Source organism: Ciona robusta, chromosome 10 (genome assembly GCF_009617815.1).
Source record: "Ciona robusta chromosome 10, ASM961781v2".
Lineage (NCBI taxonomy): Eukaryota > Metazoa > Chordata > Ascidiacea > Phlebobranchia > Cionidae > Ciona > Ciona robusta.
The window spans coordinates 109,543-127,646 of NC_143244.1; the positions used below are offsets into that span (position 1 = coordinate 109,543).

Genomic DNA, 18,104 nt, shown 5'->3' on the forward strand with positions numbered 1-18,104 from the left:
TACGTCATAAAGGAATAAACAAAGAATTATTTATTACAGACAAAGAAGTTTGTGACTACACTCACCTACGCGATGATGTCATAATCGTAGATTATTTCGTCATATATAACATTTTAATTTAAAACAAACAAACAAACACCACCCGCGATTCGTCGTGGTTTTAACGATTTATCGGAACGTAAAATAACAATACCAACTATGACGTAACAGATCGATTTTAAGTCACTTCCGGTCTGTAAATCAGCCAACCGTTAAGCGAAGTCACTCATGCGCGAATTTAAGTTAGTCCAAAAATAAGTTGCCAAACAAAAATAACAAATTATCTCCAAAATAAAGTTGGCTGATAAAAATAACTAATAATGGTTCATTATGACGTAATTAATATTTAAGCCAATCACAACTCCTCATCTAAAATTCAAATTATTCCTGACTTGAACTTAAATTTGAATCCAAAATTTAAACGAAGAAACCAAAAGATTCGAGGCCGAAGCTAAAATTAGGAAATGCGCGCCCGCCGTCGCGACTTCTAATAATAAACGCAATGTGCGCTTAAGGATTCGAGAACTCATTGATTGCGTGTCATTAACGCTGTGCTGCATTGACGTCATAGTCCTTATCGCCATAGCAACACACGCCGATGCAGCTGTCGCGATCTCAGGCTTCTTTAATTGAATTCGCATGGATTGTTACGTCACAGTAGCGTTGCGTTCGCGTGGTCCAACATGAGCGCATTATATTCACATAATGTAAACTTTAAAACTTGGTTAATACATAACATATAGTACTGTGGGGTAAGATGGGATACCAAACATATTATCCCATATTCCCTAAGCGAGTTTTTAACAATTTTCAACGCTTTTATACGGTTTCAAAATTCTGCAAATATTTTTTAATTTTTACTAAATAGGACAATAAAAGAGAATGAAAGCGTGACCCATCTTTCCTAAACCTACTAAAACATGCATTGATAAAGGTCTAAACAACGTAAATCAAGGTAATGAAAACAATGAATGGAAACGATTGGCAGCAAAACTACCTAAAACCATAGTTTAAAACACACAATGTAGAACACTGCTTACGGAAAAGTGTGAAATAAAATATCGTGACCACTAAGCCACACAATAGCGGTCTATAATGTTATCTGTTTAAGATAATCAGATATTCAGTCACGTAAGGATTCAATTAAAAGCGCGCGCGTTTAAAATTTTAAATAAAGCACTTTGTGTTTATGACAAACAATCACCTTGGAACAAGAACCGGTTTTCGCGGAATCCACTGTGACGTCATAAACCAGACAGCGATACTGACGACACGTGACCTTCCTTAACAATGCCGTTTGTTTTAATTTCCAGAATACAATTTAATAATTTCAAGTAATTTAATTATGTTGTTATAATTATCGCGTCGTCGTATTCCCCAAAGTTCTGTTCGACCTACGTTGTATCCGATCTAATCTGACTGAAAGTCAATCATGCGTAGCTGACGTAATCAAATTATTTCGTCCCCGAAACATTAAAAACTTTATTTTGGCCGCAATAATAATATTGTAATTAAATGGTTTGTTTATATTTGTTGGTTATTTCAGTTCTAGGATAAAATTATTAGTTTAACATATTCTACATTACAAACCACATTGCAAGCAATGTATATAGACTGCATAATACAGTTGCAGTAATAGTTCCAGGACTTGTACTTGTGGGTTGATTTATATCTAACCTGATTTAAGTAGATTTTACTTCGAGCATTAGTTGGTTAATGTCATTTTTGGTTCATTCCCCACATTATCGTAACAAACAAATAAATATTATTATACTAAATTATATATAGGCATTACTTATGTTGTAGGCCTATAGTTTCGCCAAATAAACTTCTCCCACAGATGATTTGAACTTTAGTGACTTAAAATGGCTGGGAGTTCGAAGGAAATTGTTCTGGACAACAAAGATATTGAAATAGTCAAAGTTCACATCTCAGGGCTGGTGAAAACAAAGTCCGATTATGTATTGGAGGACATTAAACCTGTGTTTGGGTCGAAGACGTTCCTTGATGCTTATCAACAATCTTTGTTTTGTCGTGAAAAGTTGATGTCGCGTGGAATATTTAAGGATGTTGACGTTGTAATTGATACAACTGATGGTTACGACAACGCACCAGATAACGGGGTACAAGTTGTGTTTAATGTCAAGGAAAGAAACGGGGTTGTTGGTTCAATAAGCACCGAGATGTCGAACACGGAACGTCCTCGATGGGTGGCAAGGTTGTTGTCGCCAAATTTGTTTGGACGAGGAGAAACTTTATCGACCGACATCGCGCATCAGCTCAACTCAACAACGGGGAATCATTTGTACCAACCAACGGATTTCAGCGCTACGTTCATGAAACCAATGCGGGGGTCAAGTGTGAAGCTTCGACTTTTGCAGGAGAAACAAGATTGTTATTGGTCGTCGTATGGAATGACCATTAGAGGGGGCGAGGTGGGGGTCGAGGGATCGGTTAAAGGGAATACCCATCGCTTATCATGGGTTGGTCACTGGAGGGAGCTTTTGTGTTTGAATCGAAACACAGCGTTTGACGTTCGGGAGCAAATGGGGCAATCATTGAAGTCGTCGATTATCCATTCAATGACGATGGATCGTGTTGATGATGTCATATTACCCATGAGAGGGGGGTTGGTTAAGATGGAAGAGGAAGTGGCAGGGGTCGGGGGGGATGTGTCGTTTATCAAGGAGACTATGGAAGCAAAAGTCGCGGCTACAATATTCGATAAAATAACTTTCGTTGCATCGATGCATTGTGGGGTAATGGTGGGGTGGAGGGGGGTGTCGGTATGCGATAAGTTTTTTATCGGGGGCCCGCTCACCCTACGTGGGTTCGAACTCAATTCAGTTGGGGCTAGAAGTGGGGGTGACTACCTGGGGTCCGGGGCTTTCTGGTTGAGTGGTTTGCATATCTACACCCCGCTGCCTTTCTATTGGTCGAGGTTTGGGGGCGGTTCATGGTTGGATAACTTCCGCACCCATGCCTTTGTTAACGGGGGAAACTCATTTGATGTCAACATTACCGAATCAGCTGGTGCTAATTTCAACGCAGCAACGAACAATATTCGGTTGTCGTGCGGCATCGGGCTTGTTTATAAATTCATGAACTCAGCGAGAATTGAATTAAATTTCTGCGTTCCGTTAAGAAATGTTCCAACCGATAAAGTTGTTAATGGTTTACAATTTGGTATCGGAGTAACTTCTGTTTGATTATGATGTCATAACCTGTTCTATTATTTACCGATTGTGATGTTTTAATTAATTTGTTGCATAACAATTGATGAAAATAAAACAATTATCGAACAAAGTATATTTTGACATCATAACTAGGGATGTGCTGAAGTTGTAAAAGCTCGGGTTCGCCGAGCGCCGAGCTTCAACGAAAAGCTCGGCACGAGCCCGAGCCCGAGCACCTATGACGTCATCAAGGAGAAAGGCGTACGAGAACGCGTTCATATTCAGTCGAAAAGCGTCGCTAATTTAAATATTACAGAGCACGTGGTTTGCGGTTAAAAAGACGTCTCGTTTCGTAATTTCCAATAAAAAATATTTAATTAAAAAGTATTTATAACTTTTGCAGCCAGTGGTGCAACTAGCGCGTTCAAAAGGGGTCTGTCATACAGATAAAAAACAACGTTATCTCTAAAGCGAAATAAACGTTTAGATATTGGTTTTGCACACTAATCTTTTTATTCTACTTTATGCGGTAAATTAGGACCAATATTACATTATTTATACTTAATTAGAAACGTCCTTTTAATAAATGAAACATTGGTGTAAGTTTTACGCATGTCCATCGTGGATAATGTAACGATTATTTACGCCAGAATAACTTTAATAAACCATTACGATTGTTACATTACAAACGAGATTGTTATAAAACAATCGTGTTTTATTCGCTTCCATACGATCTGTAGTTTGTGTATAATTTTTGTTTCTGATGATTAGTTTAAATGCAGGTAAATCGCGATTATGTAAATTTTAATTGATACAAATATAAAAGCGAAGAGCGACGATATCAGTAAATTGGAACCAACAGAGATTGCAATATGATATTACATAGTATCGTCCCGGTCGAGCTTGGACAGAGGCCAAAAAACATCGTTTGATGGCACCGCTCGAGAACCGGAGTTTCATTACGTCATTATTCACGAGAATAAGTTCACAACGATTGCTTCGTTTGTTAGGTGTAGAATGTATGCTACCGCATGCGTCTTCCTTTATATCCTACACCAGCGCAGAGCGTAAAAATGTGACGCTCATACACGAGGTTTCGAACTTGTGGTTGGTTGGAAGTGGGAACATTCTTCCCGATTGTTATATTATGAAACGTCATAATTTATAGTTATGTTGTTATAGGACAAGTGACGTAACAATTAAATGAAACATGTTCCAATTCCCAGCGAAAGAAAGTAATATTGAATGCAACGCCTGTTTTAACACTTTCTATCTGGGTGCGTGTTTGCGGAAATGGGATCTGTCATTACAACAAAACAGCCCCCATGGTTGCAGCAGTTCATTTATTTCATTATAAAAAAGTTTAAGAGTTATTAGCTTTTTATTTAAAATCAGATACAGGAACACTGCGCGCTCGTGTAATTTGACACCGGCTGTAATTCCATACGGGCAATTTCACTAACGTTGCGATTCGTTACTTGCGAAAGAGCAAATTCACAACGAACGAAAAATAATTAAAAAGGAAGCTACGCTGACTGTTCTCGTTATCTTCTCTTAGTAGCTTCACTTTTTTTCATTTTCAGTATTTGCAGTATAGTAATATTTTTCTCTCGCGTGCAACATTATAGCAATAGCATATGAGGCTCGGCGCTCGGCCCAGATTTCAGCCGAGCGCCGAGCGTCAAAAAAGTAGACGCTCGGGCACGAGCTTTTGAGTTCGGGCTCGGCTCGGCACATCCCTAATCATAACATCAAATTTTTATTTATCACTTCGAAAACGAATATCATATTATTTAAAAAACGAAAAAAGGTAATCAACAGCACAATGCCAGTCGATAAAACACGATATGATTGAAAGGAGCACCAACCAAAAGTTTGGCTGTTGAAACCAAGATAAACATAAATGTTTGCAAAATTAAACAAACAAACATTTACAAGAGCACTTCACACAAGGGGTGTGTCCAATATATAGAGTCACACGGTACATTGTACAAACCAGCCGATTCCCCGTGTTCGTGCGATCGTCGCTCCCATAGTGACGTCACAATACACTTCGCTTCCCAACCAAATAAATCGTAATTCGGCCACCGGAAGTGAGCTCCTGTTTTCGAATCACGTGACGCAGGGATCCATCGCGCGTTTCGCTGCGTCACGCCGTTCGTATGTATGACGTCACGAGTGCCTTTTATGACGTAACCATCCACCCAAGCAGTAGGGACTCCCCCTTCAGCGTCCTCGGCTTCGAACACGCGATAAAAGAATCGGATCGCGTCGTTCATCTTTGTTCTAGTATCCAGAATCGCCAATCGACCTCCAAGTTTGCGGGAACAATGGTTTCGTGCTTCATTATGACGTAACATACGGTCGCTGACGTAATAATAGCAGGACTTCCCCGACCGGAAGTGTGAATCGCGAGGACAGCGATCTATGAATATTAAACGATTAGTTTAAGAACACAAGAACAAACATTCAATGCACTTACCGACGCCAACCGCGACATGCCCGAACAACAATATAAGAACAAACTTCATTATTTCCACAATCTAACAATGGCTAACTATTGTCACTGAGGATTGTAAAATATGTCGCGATTTATATATCTTCCCATTGTTCGAAAACAATCCTTATTTAGCCGCAAGATCACCTTATTACGTCATAATACGTAGTGTAAAGCATGCGAAGAATTTCTTATTTTCACTTCGTTTAAAACATCGATTTGTTCTGAAAATCACTAAGTGATTGATGATTATGACGCGATAAGCAGGTCTGTGACGTCACAGCGCGTGTAGTTTGGTAACAATAGCTGCGACGTTGAATGTCAATCAAACAAAAACTCGTCGAAAATATGCGACTATGACGTCATAATGATAAAGAAACATTCCTCAATGTAACGCGAAACCACGGAAGAACATATTATTGTTACGTCATAGTTATGCATTGTTAAAACACAATTCCAAAATTGGCGAAACAATTCAGATATTTTTATCTTGGATAAAAATCTTGAATTTCCTTGAATTGTTTTCCTGCTTTTATCTTCACACTTATCCATGCTGTCTGCATTACTACACTGCATACACCTTGCACTGATCGTTGTGAAACTAAAACCAGAGTTCAACAAAGTTCTTGCAACTTTGAGGCTTGAACATAAATATCATAAATAACCAACATAGACATAATATAAATGTCATCATTTGACGACAAACAATCGTTATGACGTCACAAACCATTCGTTCACATTCCGCGACGAACGTTTACAGTATATGACGTCACAAACACCAACAATCGTTCATTTTAATTCACTTTATTTCGTCACACTTTAAAAACGATCATAATTATTACGTCACACTATTAAAACACTACGTCTAAAATTGTAAAAAATTAAAAACTTCATTTTTTCGTAAAACTCGATTGTGGTAAAGTGACGTCATCAAGGTCTACGTCATCCCTTCCGACTCAACTATTACGTGTATGTACAAGTGTCATTGTTACGTCATACTCACAACCATTCATGACAATGCAGGATATTCTGACGTATCAATGGCATGACCGCGACACGTCGGGCAAGTTCGATTACGCGACAACCACTGTCGTAAACAATCGTTGTGGAATCTAAGTATAAAGGGGTGAACGCTGGGGTTAGTATGTAGAAGGCCCACGCTGTTATTGTGGGCGTATCCTTGGGTACTTAGCACTAACTTCTCCAACCCAATGGTCACTAATGGGTTGTTTAAACTATCATAAAGAAAAACGATCACCAACAAAGTTACATACGTGGTAACTTGTAAGCGGGCACGAGGTGTATGAAACAGAACACCCGTGTTATGCCGACTGTCGTTGCCCCGCCATGCGAGGATGAATAAGTTACATACGTGGTAACTTGTAAGCGGGCACGAGGTGTATGAAACAGAACACCCGTGTTATAACGACTGTTGTTTCCCGCCATGCGAGGATAAAAAGTTACATACGTGGTAACTCGTAAGCGGGCACGAGGTGTATGAAACAGAACACCCGTGTTATAACGACTGTTGTTTCCCGCCATGCGAGGATAAATAAGTTACATACGTGGTAACTTGTAAGCGGGCACGAGGTGTATGAAACAGAACACCCGTGTTATAACGACTGTTGTTTCCCGCCATGCGAGGATAAATAAGTTACATACGTGGTAACTTGTAAGCGGGCACGAGGTATATGAAACAGAACATCCGTGTTATAACGGCAGTCGTTACCCCGCCATGCGAGAATAAATAAATTACATACGTGGTAACTCGTAAGCGAGCACGAGGTATATGAAACAGAACATCCGTGTTATAACGGCAGTCGTTGCCCCGCCATGCGAGAATAAATAAGTTACATACGTGGTAACTTGTAAGCGAGCACGAGGTTTATGAAACAGAACACCTGTGTTATAACGGCAGTCGTTGTCCCGTCATGCAAGGATAAATAAGTTACATACGTGGTAACTTGTAAGCGAGCACGAGGTTTATGAAACAGAACACCCATGTTATAACGACTGTCGTTGCCCCGCCATGCGATGATAAATAAGTTACATACGTGGTAACTCGTAAGCGAGCACGAGGTGTATGAAACAGAACACCCGTGTTATAACGGCTGTCGTTGTCCCGCCATGCGAGGATAAATAAGTTACATACGTGGTAACTCGTAAGCGGGCATGAGGTGTCTGAAACAGAACACCCGTGTTATAACGACTGTCATTGCCCCGCCATGCGAGGATAAATAAGTTACATACATTCACATTCACTTACACATGTCCACACTTAAGTTTATGAACAGTCAACGCATGCAAAGCTTCATGGCAGATCACACAAGGTTCGTCGTCATCGTTGCCTCGGTATGTTGTCTATGGGAAAAGCATAACGTTGAGTGTTGTCAATATAACATATATATTGTGGGGTTGGGAAACCGTTGGCCTCATATTCCATATTTACTAATTGTGTTTCAATCAGTTAACAACGCTCTTTTAGAGTCATAAAGATATGGTTGTATAATTCTGTAAATATTCTTAGTTTATTACCAAATGGGACGATAAAAGAAAATGAAAACATGTCCCAACTTACCCTGTATTATCTATAGGGTAGTGTAATATATCCACATAACATGAACCTTAAAACTTAGCCAATATATGGTATATTGTGATGGATACCAATAGCATGCTTATGCTTTAAAAGTAAGTTAAACACGGAAAGTGTAAAAAACATGGAGAAATGGTTCGTATTTAAAAAAAAAGGAATAAACAAAATATGAAAGAGTTTGACTTTAAATAAATAAAATACTTAAGACTCTTAAGAGAGATAGTTGCAAAGAATATTTGATAACGTAACTAAATATAAAACCATTTTACAATTTTTCACAAAAGGGAAAATGGCAACAAAAGCTAAGTTTGTTTAAACCCAAGTAAAAGTTTGGCAATGTTGGGGTATACGAAACAAATTTGTTTTCATCAAACTAGTAAACATCACAACGTCCCAGGATTGTGTGTCTAACTATCCCTGCCTCTCCTGTGTTAAGTTTGGCGCGCATGTTTGTAAGTAGGAGCTGTTATATAAGAAACTACCTGTAGCTGTGGTTTCCATGTGTGGACCGACGCCCCACCGTTATGAGGAGCCGATGCCCCACTTTGTGACCGAACAATCCCCTTCTTATGAAGAACAATGGAAGCTTGCTTTATGATGTCATCAAGGGAGAGACCGGTTAACGAATTGTTGTTGTTTTGCCGAACTTCCTTTATGCAGAGGGCAAGGTCTTGTCTGGGGGGGGGAGGGGGGGTCGATTATGATTAATTAAAATAAATATTTAACAAAAAAAACTGCAAAAATAGACTGAATCTTAATGTAGTTTGATGACAAAATGATAATATGTTATTCGATTTAGACCACAGTTGCCTATTACCGAAACACTTATTAGAAAATAGAATAGACAGCAATACTTTACAAGCTTATATGATTACACAACAACAACCTTTGATATAAAACAACAAACATGATTAAATCTCAATACTCAGGAAACACAATATTAAACAAACTACCTTGCAGTGTTCGGAAACAACGTCGAAAGTTGGATCATTATGCGCTCGAAACTTCCCTTAGGTGGCGCTGCTGTTGCTTCGTTGTTTTGTTGATTGTTGTTCTGATGACATCATAATGGTATTGTTATGTGATGGATTAATATATTAGTTATGTTTATGACATCACAATATTTAAAAATGGCTGAAGGAAATTATCTTTGTTTTGATTATAAATGTCGAAGAATGATCGATGATGTTGATTTAAAGTAACTTCAGGTTTGGGAAGTTTGAGCGAATTTTCTGCGTAAAGATATTTTGTGCAGTTGAAGCCAATCAATTAAAGTTATGACACGGTTGAATATTAAGGTGTGTGGATTATTATTAATAATCATGTATTGTTACATCATCATGTATTGTTACATCATCATGTATTGTTACATCATCATGTATTGTTACATCATCATTCATTGTTACATCATCATGTATTGTTACATCATGAATACTTACAGGTTGGTAATTCCTGGGTTGGGGTTTCCCCGTCCCGATGGGTCGTTGTGGGGGCCGGGGTGACCCGCTACTTCGGGGACTTTCCACTCTTGGGGTTGGCATAGGTGGGGCTGGGGGTTCCCCGGTTTCTTTGGGCGACAAGGCTTGTAGGTTGAGGGGTTGGCCCGCTGTTGGAGAAATGGGGTCGAAATAATTGTTTATTGTAAAGATAAAACACAACTGAAAACGGGGTTAATATGCTGTTATATTATTATATATATATAATGTTATTATATAGGGGTTATGTTAGGGTTGGCTTTAACTTTTAAAACAGAGGTGACATCACCTTATGGTACTTGGGGTTTATATAATGTCAATCCTGTTTCGACGTTGACGACACTCTACTCACCTCTAATGTCCTATTAACCCACTTTTAATATTACCAACAATACATAATATATATATACATGTCATTAGGGATACCAGGGTGGCATGTCGCATCAATTGAAACAGGGGGTGATTTTATATGTTTAACACCCCAGTTTTACACTTAAACAGATTTTATCCTGTTGTTAGGTGTCTATACAAACAAGCAGAGCCAAAGTATATTGCATTCACCACATTAATCAATGAGGTTCCCTATGTTTGACAACTATGAGTGTAACTGTATTTTAACAATGTCACCCCAGATTTTACCCTGCTGTTAGGTGTCTATACAAACAAGCAGAGCCAAAGTATATTGCATTCACCACATTAATCAATGAGGTTCCCTATGTTTGACAACTATGAGTGTAACTGTATTTTAACAATGTCACCCCAGATTTTACCCTGCTGTTAGGTGTCTATACAAACAAGCAGAGCCAAAGTATATTGCATTCACCACATTAATCAATGAGGTTCCCTATGTTTGACAACTATGAGTGTAACTGTATTTTAACAATGTCACCCCAGATTTTACCCTGCTGTTAGGTGTCTATACAAACAAGCAGAGCCAAAGTATATTGCATTCACCACATTAATCAATGAGGTTCCCTATGTTTGACAACTATGAGTGTAACTGCATTTTAACAATGTCACCCCAGATTTTGTTCAAAATCCAATAAACGAGACATTAGCGGTTGAGTGTGCTCCGAGCTGCATTGTGTGACTTTAACAGCTGGCCAGCTGTCGTAATGTGTATGCGCCTCGATTGTTTCCTGTAACCCATGTATAACAATGCTTCGTTTATATACAATGCTGAGAAACTCTGTCTTGTTGTATAACGTTCTTCTCGTGTGTGATACTTCTTCTCGCATTTTGAATTCTCGCCAATATATAAGCCCTGCCCTGTACTGTATAGGGAGGCAGTCGGAGCCAGGGCAGGGGTCGAGATCTGTTACTTTTCTGCGGGGGATCACGTGGTGCTAGGTGCTAGTTATGCAATGTGTACGCAAGGGCGAGAATAAGCGAACCGTGGTCGTACCTCCAACAATGTTTTGAGCGCGTGAAAACTTACGTTGCTGCGCTAAACTATGTTATGTTTTTTTTTCAATTTTTTTTATTCCCTATGGGTGAGGTCCTTGTCAAGGACCTAGGATTTAGGAAAGATTTGGCCCATTACCCCAACACCCGGAAAGCCCATTTGAGTTCTTCGTGCGACGAGTGCGACAACACCGCATTGCACTCAGATGCTTAGGTTTTATTTCTTTATTCTGGTGTGCTTACAAGTTACAACACTTCTCAACTTTGTGTATGATTTTTGTATGATATGGCCTACAAATTGGACAACTCATTAGTGACCGTTGGGTTGGAGCAATGTCCGTTAAGTGTCTTGCCCAAGGACACATACGCCGATCAATGTTAGTACCGCCGTCAAGCATCGAACCGGGGACATGTTGGTTCTCGATGCAGGCGCCTAAACCACTGAGACACGGCGTCTGACACCTATAGTATGTTATAAACAAATGTAACTTACTTATTCTTAACCTCATCATTATTTGTTGTGGCATGGGACCTGGGGGCGGGGGGTTTGGTATTTGGATCTCGGGTAAATCCTTCAGTGGAACCCCACTCCTTATCTGCTCCGATTGTGCAGCGAACTGTTTCTAATAGAAATAACATAAATTATAAAACATAGGAGTAATATAGAAAAAATATAGGCATAATATAGAAATAACAAAATATATAAAACATAGAAATAATATAAAATATAGAAATAACATAAAAATTAGAAATAATACAAAATGTGGAAATAAAATATTCCTTTTATGTTTATTATTTATTGCATAAAATACATTTGTATTAATTTTTAGTCACAAAACATGTAATACAAACTACCCTCTCCTTACATTGATTTGTTTTATAAGCGAGGAACAAGCCTCCATGTTTGATCTCCATATATTATACCCTGCACCAAGCTCGCGATATATAGTGGCGTTCTCCACGCATTGCCTTGCTAGTCTTTCCATATCCATAGATATCTTATGACAATCGCTACGAGCTTTCACCAAAACACGAAGTCCGAGATTCTCCTTTGTTTCCAATGTTTGTAACTATGATGTCATAATCATGGTCGTTACAACAATATATTTACTAACTAATACATTGTTTTTAATCAATATAAATTTCATTTGAACCACTATGTTTTTGTTTTTCACTGAAGATAAAGTTAGATTATGTTATTTTCTGGTTTCACTTTTGTTTATCTTGATAGTAAACACATGCAAAAGTTCTCAAAGGCATTTTTTAATGTATTGTTTTGGTAAATTATAATATGAATGAATGTAACTTACTTATTTGGGCAATGACAGTCATTATAACATGGGTGTTCAGTTTCATACACCTCATGCCTGCTTACAAGTTACCACGTATGTAACTTGTTTATCCTGACATGGCGGGGCAATGACAGCCGTTATAACACGGGTGTTCTGTTTCATACACCTCGTGTCCGCTTACGAGTTACCACGTATGTAACCTATTTATCTTCGCATGACGGGGAAGCGACAGTCGATATAACACGGATGTTCTGTTTCATACACCTCATGCCCGCTTACGAGTTACCACGTATGTAACTTATTTATCTTCGCATGACGGGGAAGCGACAGTCGTTATAACATGGGTGTTCTGTTTCATACACCTCGTGCCCGCTTACGAGTTACCACGTATGTAACTTATTTATCTTCGCATGACGGGGAAGCGACAGTCGTTATAACATGGGTGTTCTGTTTCATACACCTCGTGCCCGCTTACAAGTTACCACGTATGTAACTTATTTATCCTCGCATGGCGGGGAAGCGACAGTCGTTATAACATGGGTGTTCTGTTTCATACACCTCGTGCCCGCTTACAAGTTACCACGTATGTAACTTATTTATCCTCGCATGGCGGGGCAACGACAGTTGTTATAACATGGGTGTTCTGTTTCATACACCTCGTGCCCGCTTACGATTTATTATATTTGTAACTTTGTTGGTGATTGTTTTTCTCCGGCAAAACAACAGTAAAGTAAAATCTCTTTTACAACAAAACTTTTTTTAACAGAAAACGAATCAACAATGATTTTAAACCACAACACATATCCGGCAATTGTGCTTTTCATGATCTTTACCAAGGATCCCCATCAAACTTGCACCTCCCGACAACAGCTTATACACAACGACATTAAACCATAGCAACTCCTAGGCCCTAACTCCACTACACACATCGGTCACTAACGAGATGACCATTCACCGACCTCTGCCTCCATCGTGCGTTTCTTCTCGTCATCGAGCAACCTCGTCAACTTCTCGCGATCTCCTGTTAATTTCGTCAACTCTGACGTCATCGACGACAACTTTCGACGAGAACTCAAAATTTCTTTTTCCTTTTCTTCCACCACACGATGGAGTTGAAGAGCCTCGTCTTGAGCCTGTGGCAAGATGGGTTATGCGGGGTAAGATGGGTTATTGTGGGGTAAGATGGGATATTGTGGGGTAAGATGGGTTATTGTGAGGTGAGATGGGATATTGTGGGGTAAGATGAGTTATTGTGGGGTGAGATGGGATATTGTGGGGTAGGATGGGATATTGTGGGATAAGATGGGATATTGTGGGGTAGGGTGGGTTATTGTGGGGTAAGATGGGATATTGTGGGGGTAAGATGGGTTATTGTGGGGTAAGATGGGTTATTGTGGGGTAAGATGGGTTAATCACTCAACTCATACATTGCTTTCTATGCACGACAAACTCAACCAAAACCCCTCCCTTGCCTACAATGTTAATAAACATTCACCCAACAACAAGGGTGAGACCCATGGAACGTAACACATTCCACCCCCAACTCACATCCTTAACTTGTTTCTTCATAATTTTGATCGAGTCCATCCACGTTTGCCGATCCTTCGTTATTTTACGATTCTCCGCCTCCAGTTGCTGAGTTGCCGATGCTGCTTTCTCATTGGCTGATTTTAAATCTCCCTCCAACTCTGCTATCTTCTTATTGGCTGTCGTGGTCTCCGTGCGTGATGTCATCGTGAGGCGTGTGAATTTATCATTTACTTCCTGGAAGTTGAAAAGTTTTGGTCCAGATTTTAACCCAGGATCCCTGGTTATCCAACCCTGGCCTGGATTCGAACCCAGGATCCCTGGTTATCCAACCCTGGCCTGGATTCGAACCCAGGATCCCTGGTTCTTCAACCCTGGCCTGGATTCGAAACCAGGATCCCTGGTTATCCAACCCTGGCCTGGATTCGAACCCAGGATCCCTGGTAATCCAACTCTGGCCTGGATTTCAACGCAGGATCCCTGGTTCTCCAACCCTGGCCTGGATTCGAACCCAGGATCCCTGGTTATCCAACCCTGGCCTGGATTCGAACCCAGGATCCCTGGTTATCCAACCCTGGCCTGGATTCGAACCCAGGATCCCTGGTTCTTCAACCCTGGCCTGGATTCGAAACCAGGATCCCTGGTTATCCAACCCTGGCCTGGATTCGAACCCAGGATCCCTGGTAATCCAACTCTGGCCTGGATTTCAACGCAGGATCCCTGGTTCTCCAACCCTGGGCTGGATTCGAACCCAGGGTGTCCCTGGTTCTCCAACCCTGGCCTGGATGCGAACCCAGGATCCCTGGTTCTCCAATCCTGGCCTGGATTCGAACCCAGGGTCCCTGGGTATCCAACCCTGGGCTGGATTCGAACCAAGGATCCCTAGTTCTCCAACCTTGGCCTGAATTCGAACCCAGGATCCCTGGTTCTCCAACCCTGGCCTGGATTCGAACCCAGGATCCCTGGTTCTCCAACCCTGGCCTGGATTCGAACCCAGGATCCCTGGTTCTTCAACCCTGGCCTGGATTCGAAACCAGGATCCCTGGTTATCCAACCCTGGCCTGGATTCGAACCCAGGATCCCTGGTAATCCAACTCTGGCCTGGATTTCAACGCAGGATCCCTGGTTCTCCAACCCTGGGCTGGATTCGAACCCAGGGTGTCCCTGGTTCTCCAACCCTGGCCTGGATGCGAACCCAGGATCCCTGGTTCTCCAATCCTGGCCTGGATTCGAACCCAGGGTCCCTGGGTATCCAACCCTGGGCTGGATTCGAACCAAGGATCCCTGGTTCTCCAACCCTGGGCTGGATTCGAACCCAGGGTGTCCCTGGTTCTCCAACCCTGGCCTGGATGCGAACCCAGGATCCCTGGTTCTCCAATCCTGGCCTGGATTCGAACCCAGGGTCCCTGGGTATCCAACCCTGGGCTGGATTCGAACCAAGGATCCCTAGTTCTCCAACCTTGGCCTGAATTCGAACCCAGGATCCCTGGTTCTCCAACCCTGGCCTGGATTCGAACCCAGGATCTCTGGTTCTCCAATCCTGGCCTGAATTCAAACCCAGGATCCCTGGTTCTCCAATCCTGGCCTGAATTCAAACCCAGGATCCCTGGTTCTCCAACCCTGGCGTGGATTCGAACCCAGGATCCCTGGTTTTCCAACCCTGGCGTGGATTCGAACCCAGGATCCCTGGTTCTCCAACCCTGGCGTGGATTCGAACCCAGGATCCCTGGTTCTCCAACCCTGGCCTGGATTCGAATCCAGGATCCCTGGTTCTCCAACCCTGGGCTGGATTCGAACCCAGGATCCCTGGTGCTCCAACCCTGGCCTGGAGCCCACCCCTTTTACCTCTAGCCTGTTCTGCAACATAAACTTTTCATCATCCAGTTTACGAATGGCAGCTTCATACGAAGGAATGATCTTTGTTTGAACCCCTCGTGTGCTGCTCGTCATCGTAGCTTGAACATATTTGCTTGTTTTCTGTGAATTATAAAATATTATATTTTACATCCAGGTACAATGTGGCAAGCAATAATTATCCCGTCATAGTAGGTTTACTAAACCATGTGTTGTAAAACTTAAACTTTTCATGAAATATAAGTCCATTTTATGCTGCTGAATTCTAAAATACTCAATCCAACTAGTTTGACCATGGTATTATTCATTAAAGTAACAGTAGGTAATAGAAGCCTCATCTGTGCTGTTTAGGATTGGAAACTTCAGTTTTAAACATTTGCTACTAACAGAACCAGAACTTCCGTGTGTTTTGAACAAATTATGGTTTTATAGAGTTCAAGCAACAAGTCAGTTGTTAGCTTACAATTAACTACAATTAACCTTTTTCTTGACGTAGAAAAACTTTGTGTTTCCGTCTCTTTTGAACGGGAGATTCGCATCATCTGTAAATAATGATGTCACAATGATGATGTCATCATGATGAATAATGCTATATAAGTAGGATATTCTATAACATTTATGCGGATGGTACCGATGTATATGTTACCCCTGGTGGCAGGAACAGCAGAATCAATACAATTGTCACAAACAAATATACCATTATGACATCACAAATGGATAACTAACCTGGCACAGGGGCGACATCGGAAGTTTTTATGTTGATTGTGTCTTGGAACAAACCCCGTCCACCACTTAAGTTAAAAGCTTTTATAATATTTGGGTCATCTTGTGGTGGTTGCATGCCTGAGGAAGGGTCCAGGAGCTTTGTAGCGTTGATACCACCACTAGTAGGGAGGTTGGGGGGAGGGGAAATCGTAATCCCGTCTATTGACAAGGCGCCTGCAATTAATTATAAACATCTAGATCCTCAAAACATTGGCGTATGAATATTTATTGTCTCACCGGATGTCTGTGGAATAGAACTTCCCAAATATTCGTCCATTTTATTCGAAAGTGAATTGTCACTCGCAACAGGGGGATTCCCAGCAGGGGAATTTTCAGCATGGGATTTTCCAGCGAGTAATTTTACAACAGGGGGATTCCCAGCAGGGGATTTCTCAGCAGGTAATTTTACAACAGGGGGATTCCCAGCAGGGGATTTCTCAGCAGGTAATTTTACAACAGGGGGATTTTCAGCAGGTGATTTTACAACAGGGGGATTCCCAGCAGGTGATTTTACAACAGGGGGATTCCCAGCAGGGGATTTCTCAGCAGGTAATTTTACAACAGGGGGATTTTCAGCAGGTGATTTTACAACAGGGGGATTCCCAGCAGGGGATTTCTCAGCAGGTAATTTTACAACAGGGGGATTCCCAGCAGGGGATTTTAAACAAGGGGGATTCCCAGCAGAGGATTTTACAACAGGGGGATTCCCAGCAGGTAATTTTACAACAGGGGGGTTTTCAGCAGGTGATTTTACAACAGGGGAATTCCCAGCAGGGGATTTTACAACAGGGGGATTCCCAGCAGGGTGAATTCTACCTGGTAAGGTCAAACCAGGGGGATTTCTATTGGAGACTTTTCCCAAATTGGCATCCGTAAAAGGGAGATTCCCAGTAGGATTGCTTACATAAGGGGAACTCTCGCCCACAGCTTTTTGTTTGGCCATGAATTGGTCATCGGATAGTTTGGTCCATGAAAGCAAACGGTTTGGTGGGGGGCCTGCTTCGTTTAAAACAGGTTGACTTTCTGTATCAGAGTAATCTGGAGGGGAAACCCCCGTTTTGTTACTTTGAGGGGGATTTTCACTCGGGGGAATCCATGTTATGTCGACAATCTTATCTAAGGGAATGTCCCCAACTTGATACAAATCTCGAGCAAAATCTGAATTTCCTCCAAAGGTGTCCTGTGGTTAATGGTGGTTGATTAAAGTCAGTGTTTTATTTAAATAATGACGATGCTATTTTGGACAAAATATATCTTATAGTTAACTATTGGTTGGACTTGGTATTTGTTGGTTGCGTATTTCGTAGCACAAGATCTTGAATGCTATGATGAGTATCCTCTAATTTTATAAGGAATAGATCACCAGATTTACGAGTTGACCACATTATCTTAATTAATATTAATTAGTTAGTTTACTCACCAGCGAATCCAGCATCATATTCTCAGCCAGTTGTTTGCTTTCCTGAAATATTTCGTCAAATA

At 41.1% G+C, this 18,104-nt stretch overlaps 3 protein-coding genes across 3 annotated transcripts in view; 1 reads left to right on the plus strand and 2 right to left on the minus strand.

Moving 5' to 3' along the window:
- The first annotated feature begins 1,498 nt into the window (after window positions 1–1,498).
- LOC149729196 (sorting and assembly machinery component 50 homolog A-like) lies at window positions 1,499–3,599 on the plus strand. Its single transcript, XM_089886819.1, has one exon. It carries the CDS (start codon window positions 1,905–1,907, stop codon window positions 3,246–3,248), a length of 1,344 nt encoding a protein of 447 aa, XP_089742945.1. The 5' UTR covers window positions 1,499–1,904; the 3' UTR covers window positions 3,249–3,599.
- A 1,358-nt stretch (window positions 3,600–4,957) lies between these two features.
- Window positions 4,958–6,282, minus strand: LOC149729197 (uncharacterized). The gene is made up of 2 exons (XM_089886825.1): window positions 5,698–6,282; window positions 4,958–5,640 (listed from the first exon to the last, which is right to left on the minus strand). Exons 1-2 carry the CDS (start codon window positions 5,744–5,746, stop codon window positions 5,147–5,149), a joined length of 543 nt encoding a protein of 180 aa, XP_089742951.1. The 5' UTR covers window positions 5,747–6,282; the 3' UTR covers window positions 4,958–5,146.
- Window positions 6,283–6,500: 218 nt separating this feature from the next.
- The window catches only part of LOC149729198 (uncharacterized), a 41,875-nt gene continuing 30,271 nt past the window's right edge, over window positions 6,501–18,104 (minus strand). The window contains exons 27-40 of the mRNA XM_089886798.1: window positions 18,043–18,084; window positions 16,860–17,802; window positions 16,584–16,796; window positions 16,338–16,399; window positions 15,849–15,980; window positions 14,025–14,240; window positions 13,436–13,609; window positions 12,051–12,254; window positions 11,678–11,807; window positions 9,745–9,911; window positions 9,259–9,359; window positions 8,788–8,980; window positions 7,979–8,073; window positions 6,501–6,824 (exon numbers count right to left, since the gene is read on the minus strand). Coding sequence (XP_089742924.1) covers window positions 6,722–6,824; window positions 7,979–8,073; window positions 8,788–8,980; window positions 9,259–9,359; window positions 9,745–9,911; window positions 11,678–11,807; window positions 12,051–12,254; window positions 13,436–13,609; window positions 14,025–14,240; window positions 15,849–15,980; window positions 16,338–16,399; window positions 16,584–16,796; window positions 16,860–17,802; window positions 18,043–18,084 — 2,775 coding nt within the window. The 3' untranslated portion in view covers window positions 6,501–6,721. The remainder of the gene's footprint in view (window positions 6,825–7,978; window positions 8,074–8,787; window positions 8,981–9,258; window positions 9,360–9,744; window positions 9,912–11,677; window positions 11,808–12,050; window positions 12,255–13,435; window positions 13,610–14,024; window positions 14,241–15,848; window positions 15,981–16,337; window positions 16,400–16,583; window positions 16,797–16,859; window positions 17,803–18,042; window positions 18,085–18,104) is intronic.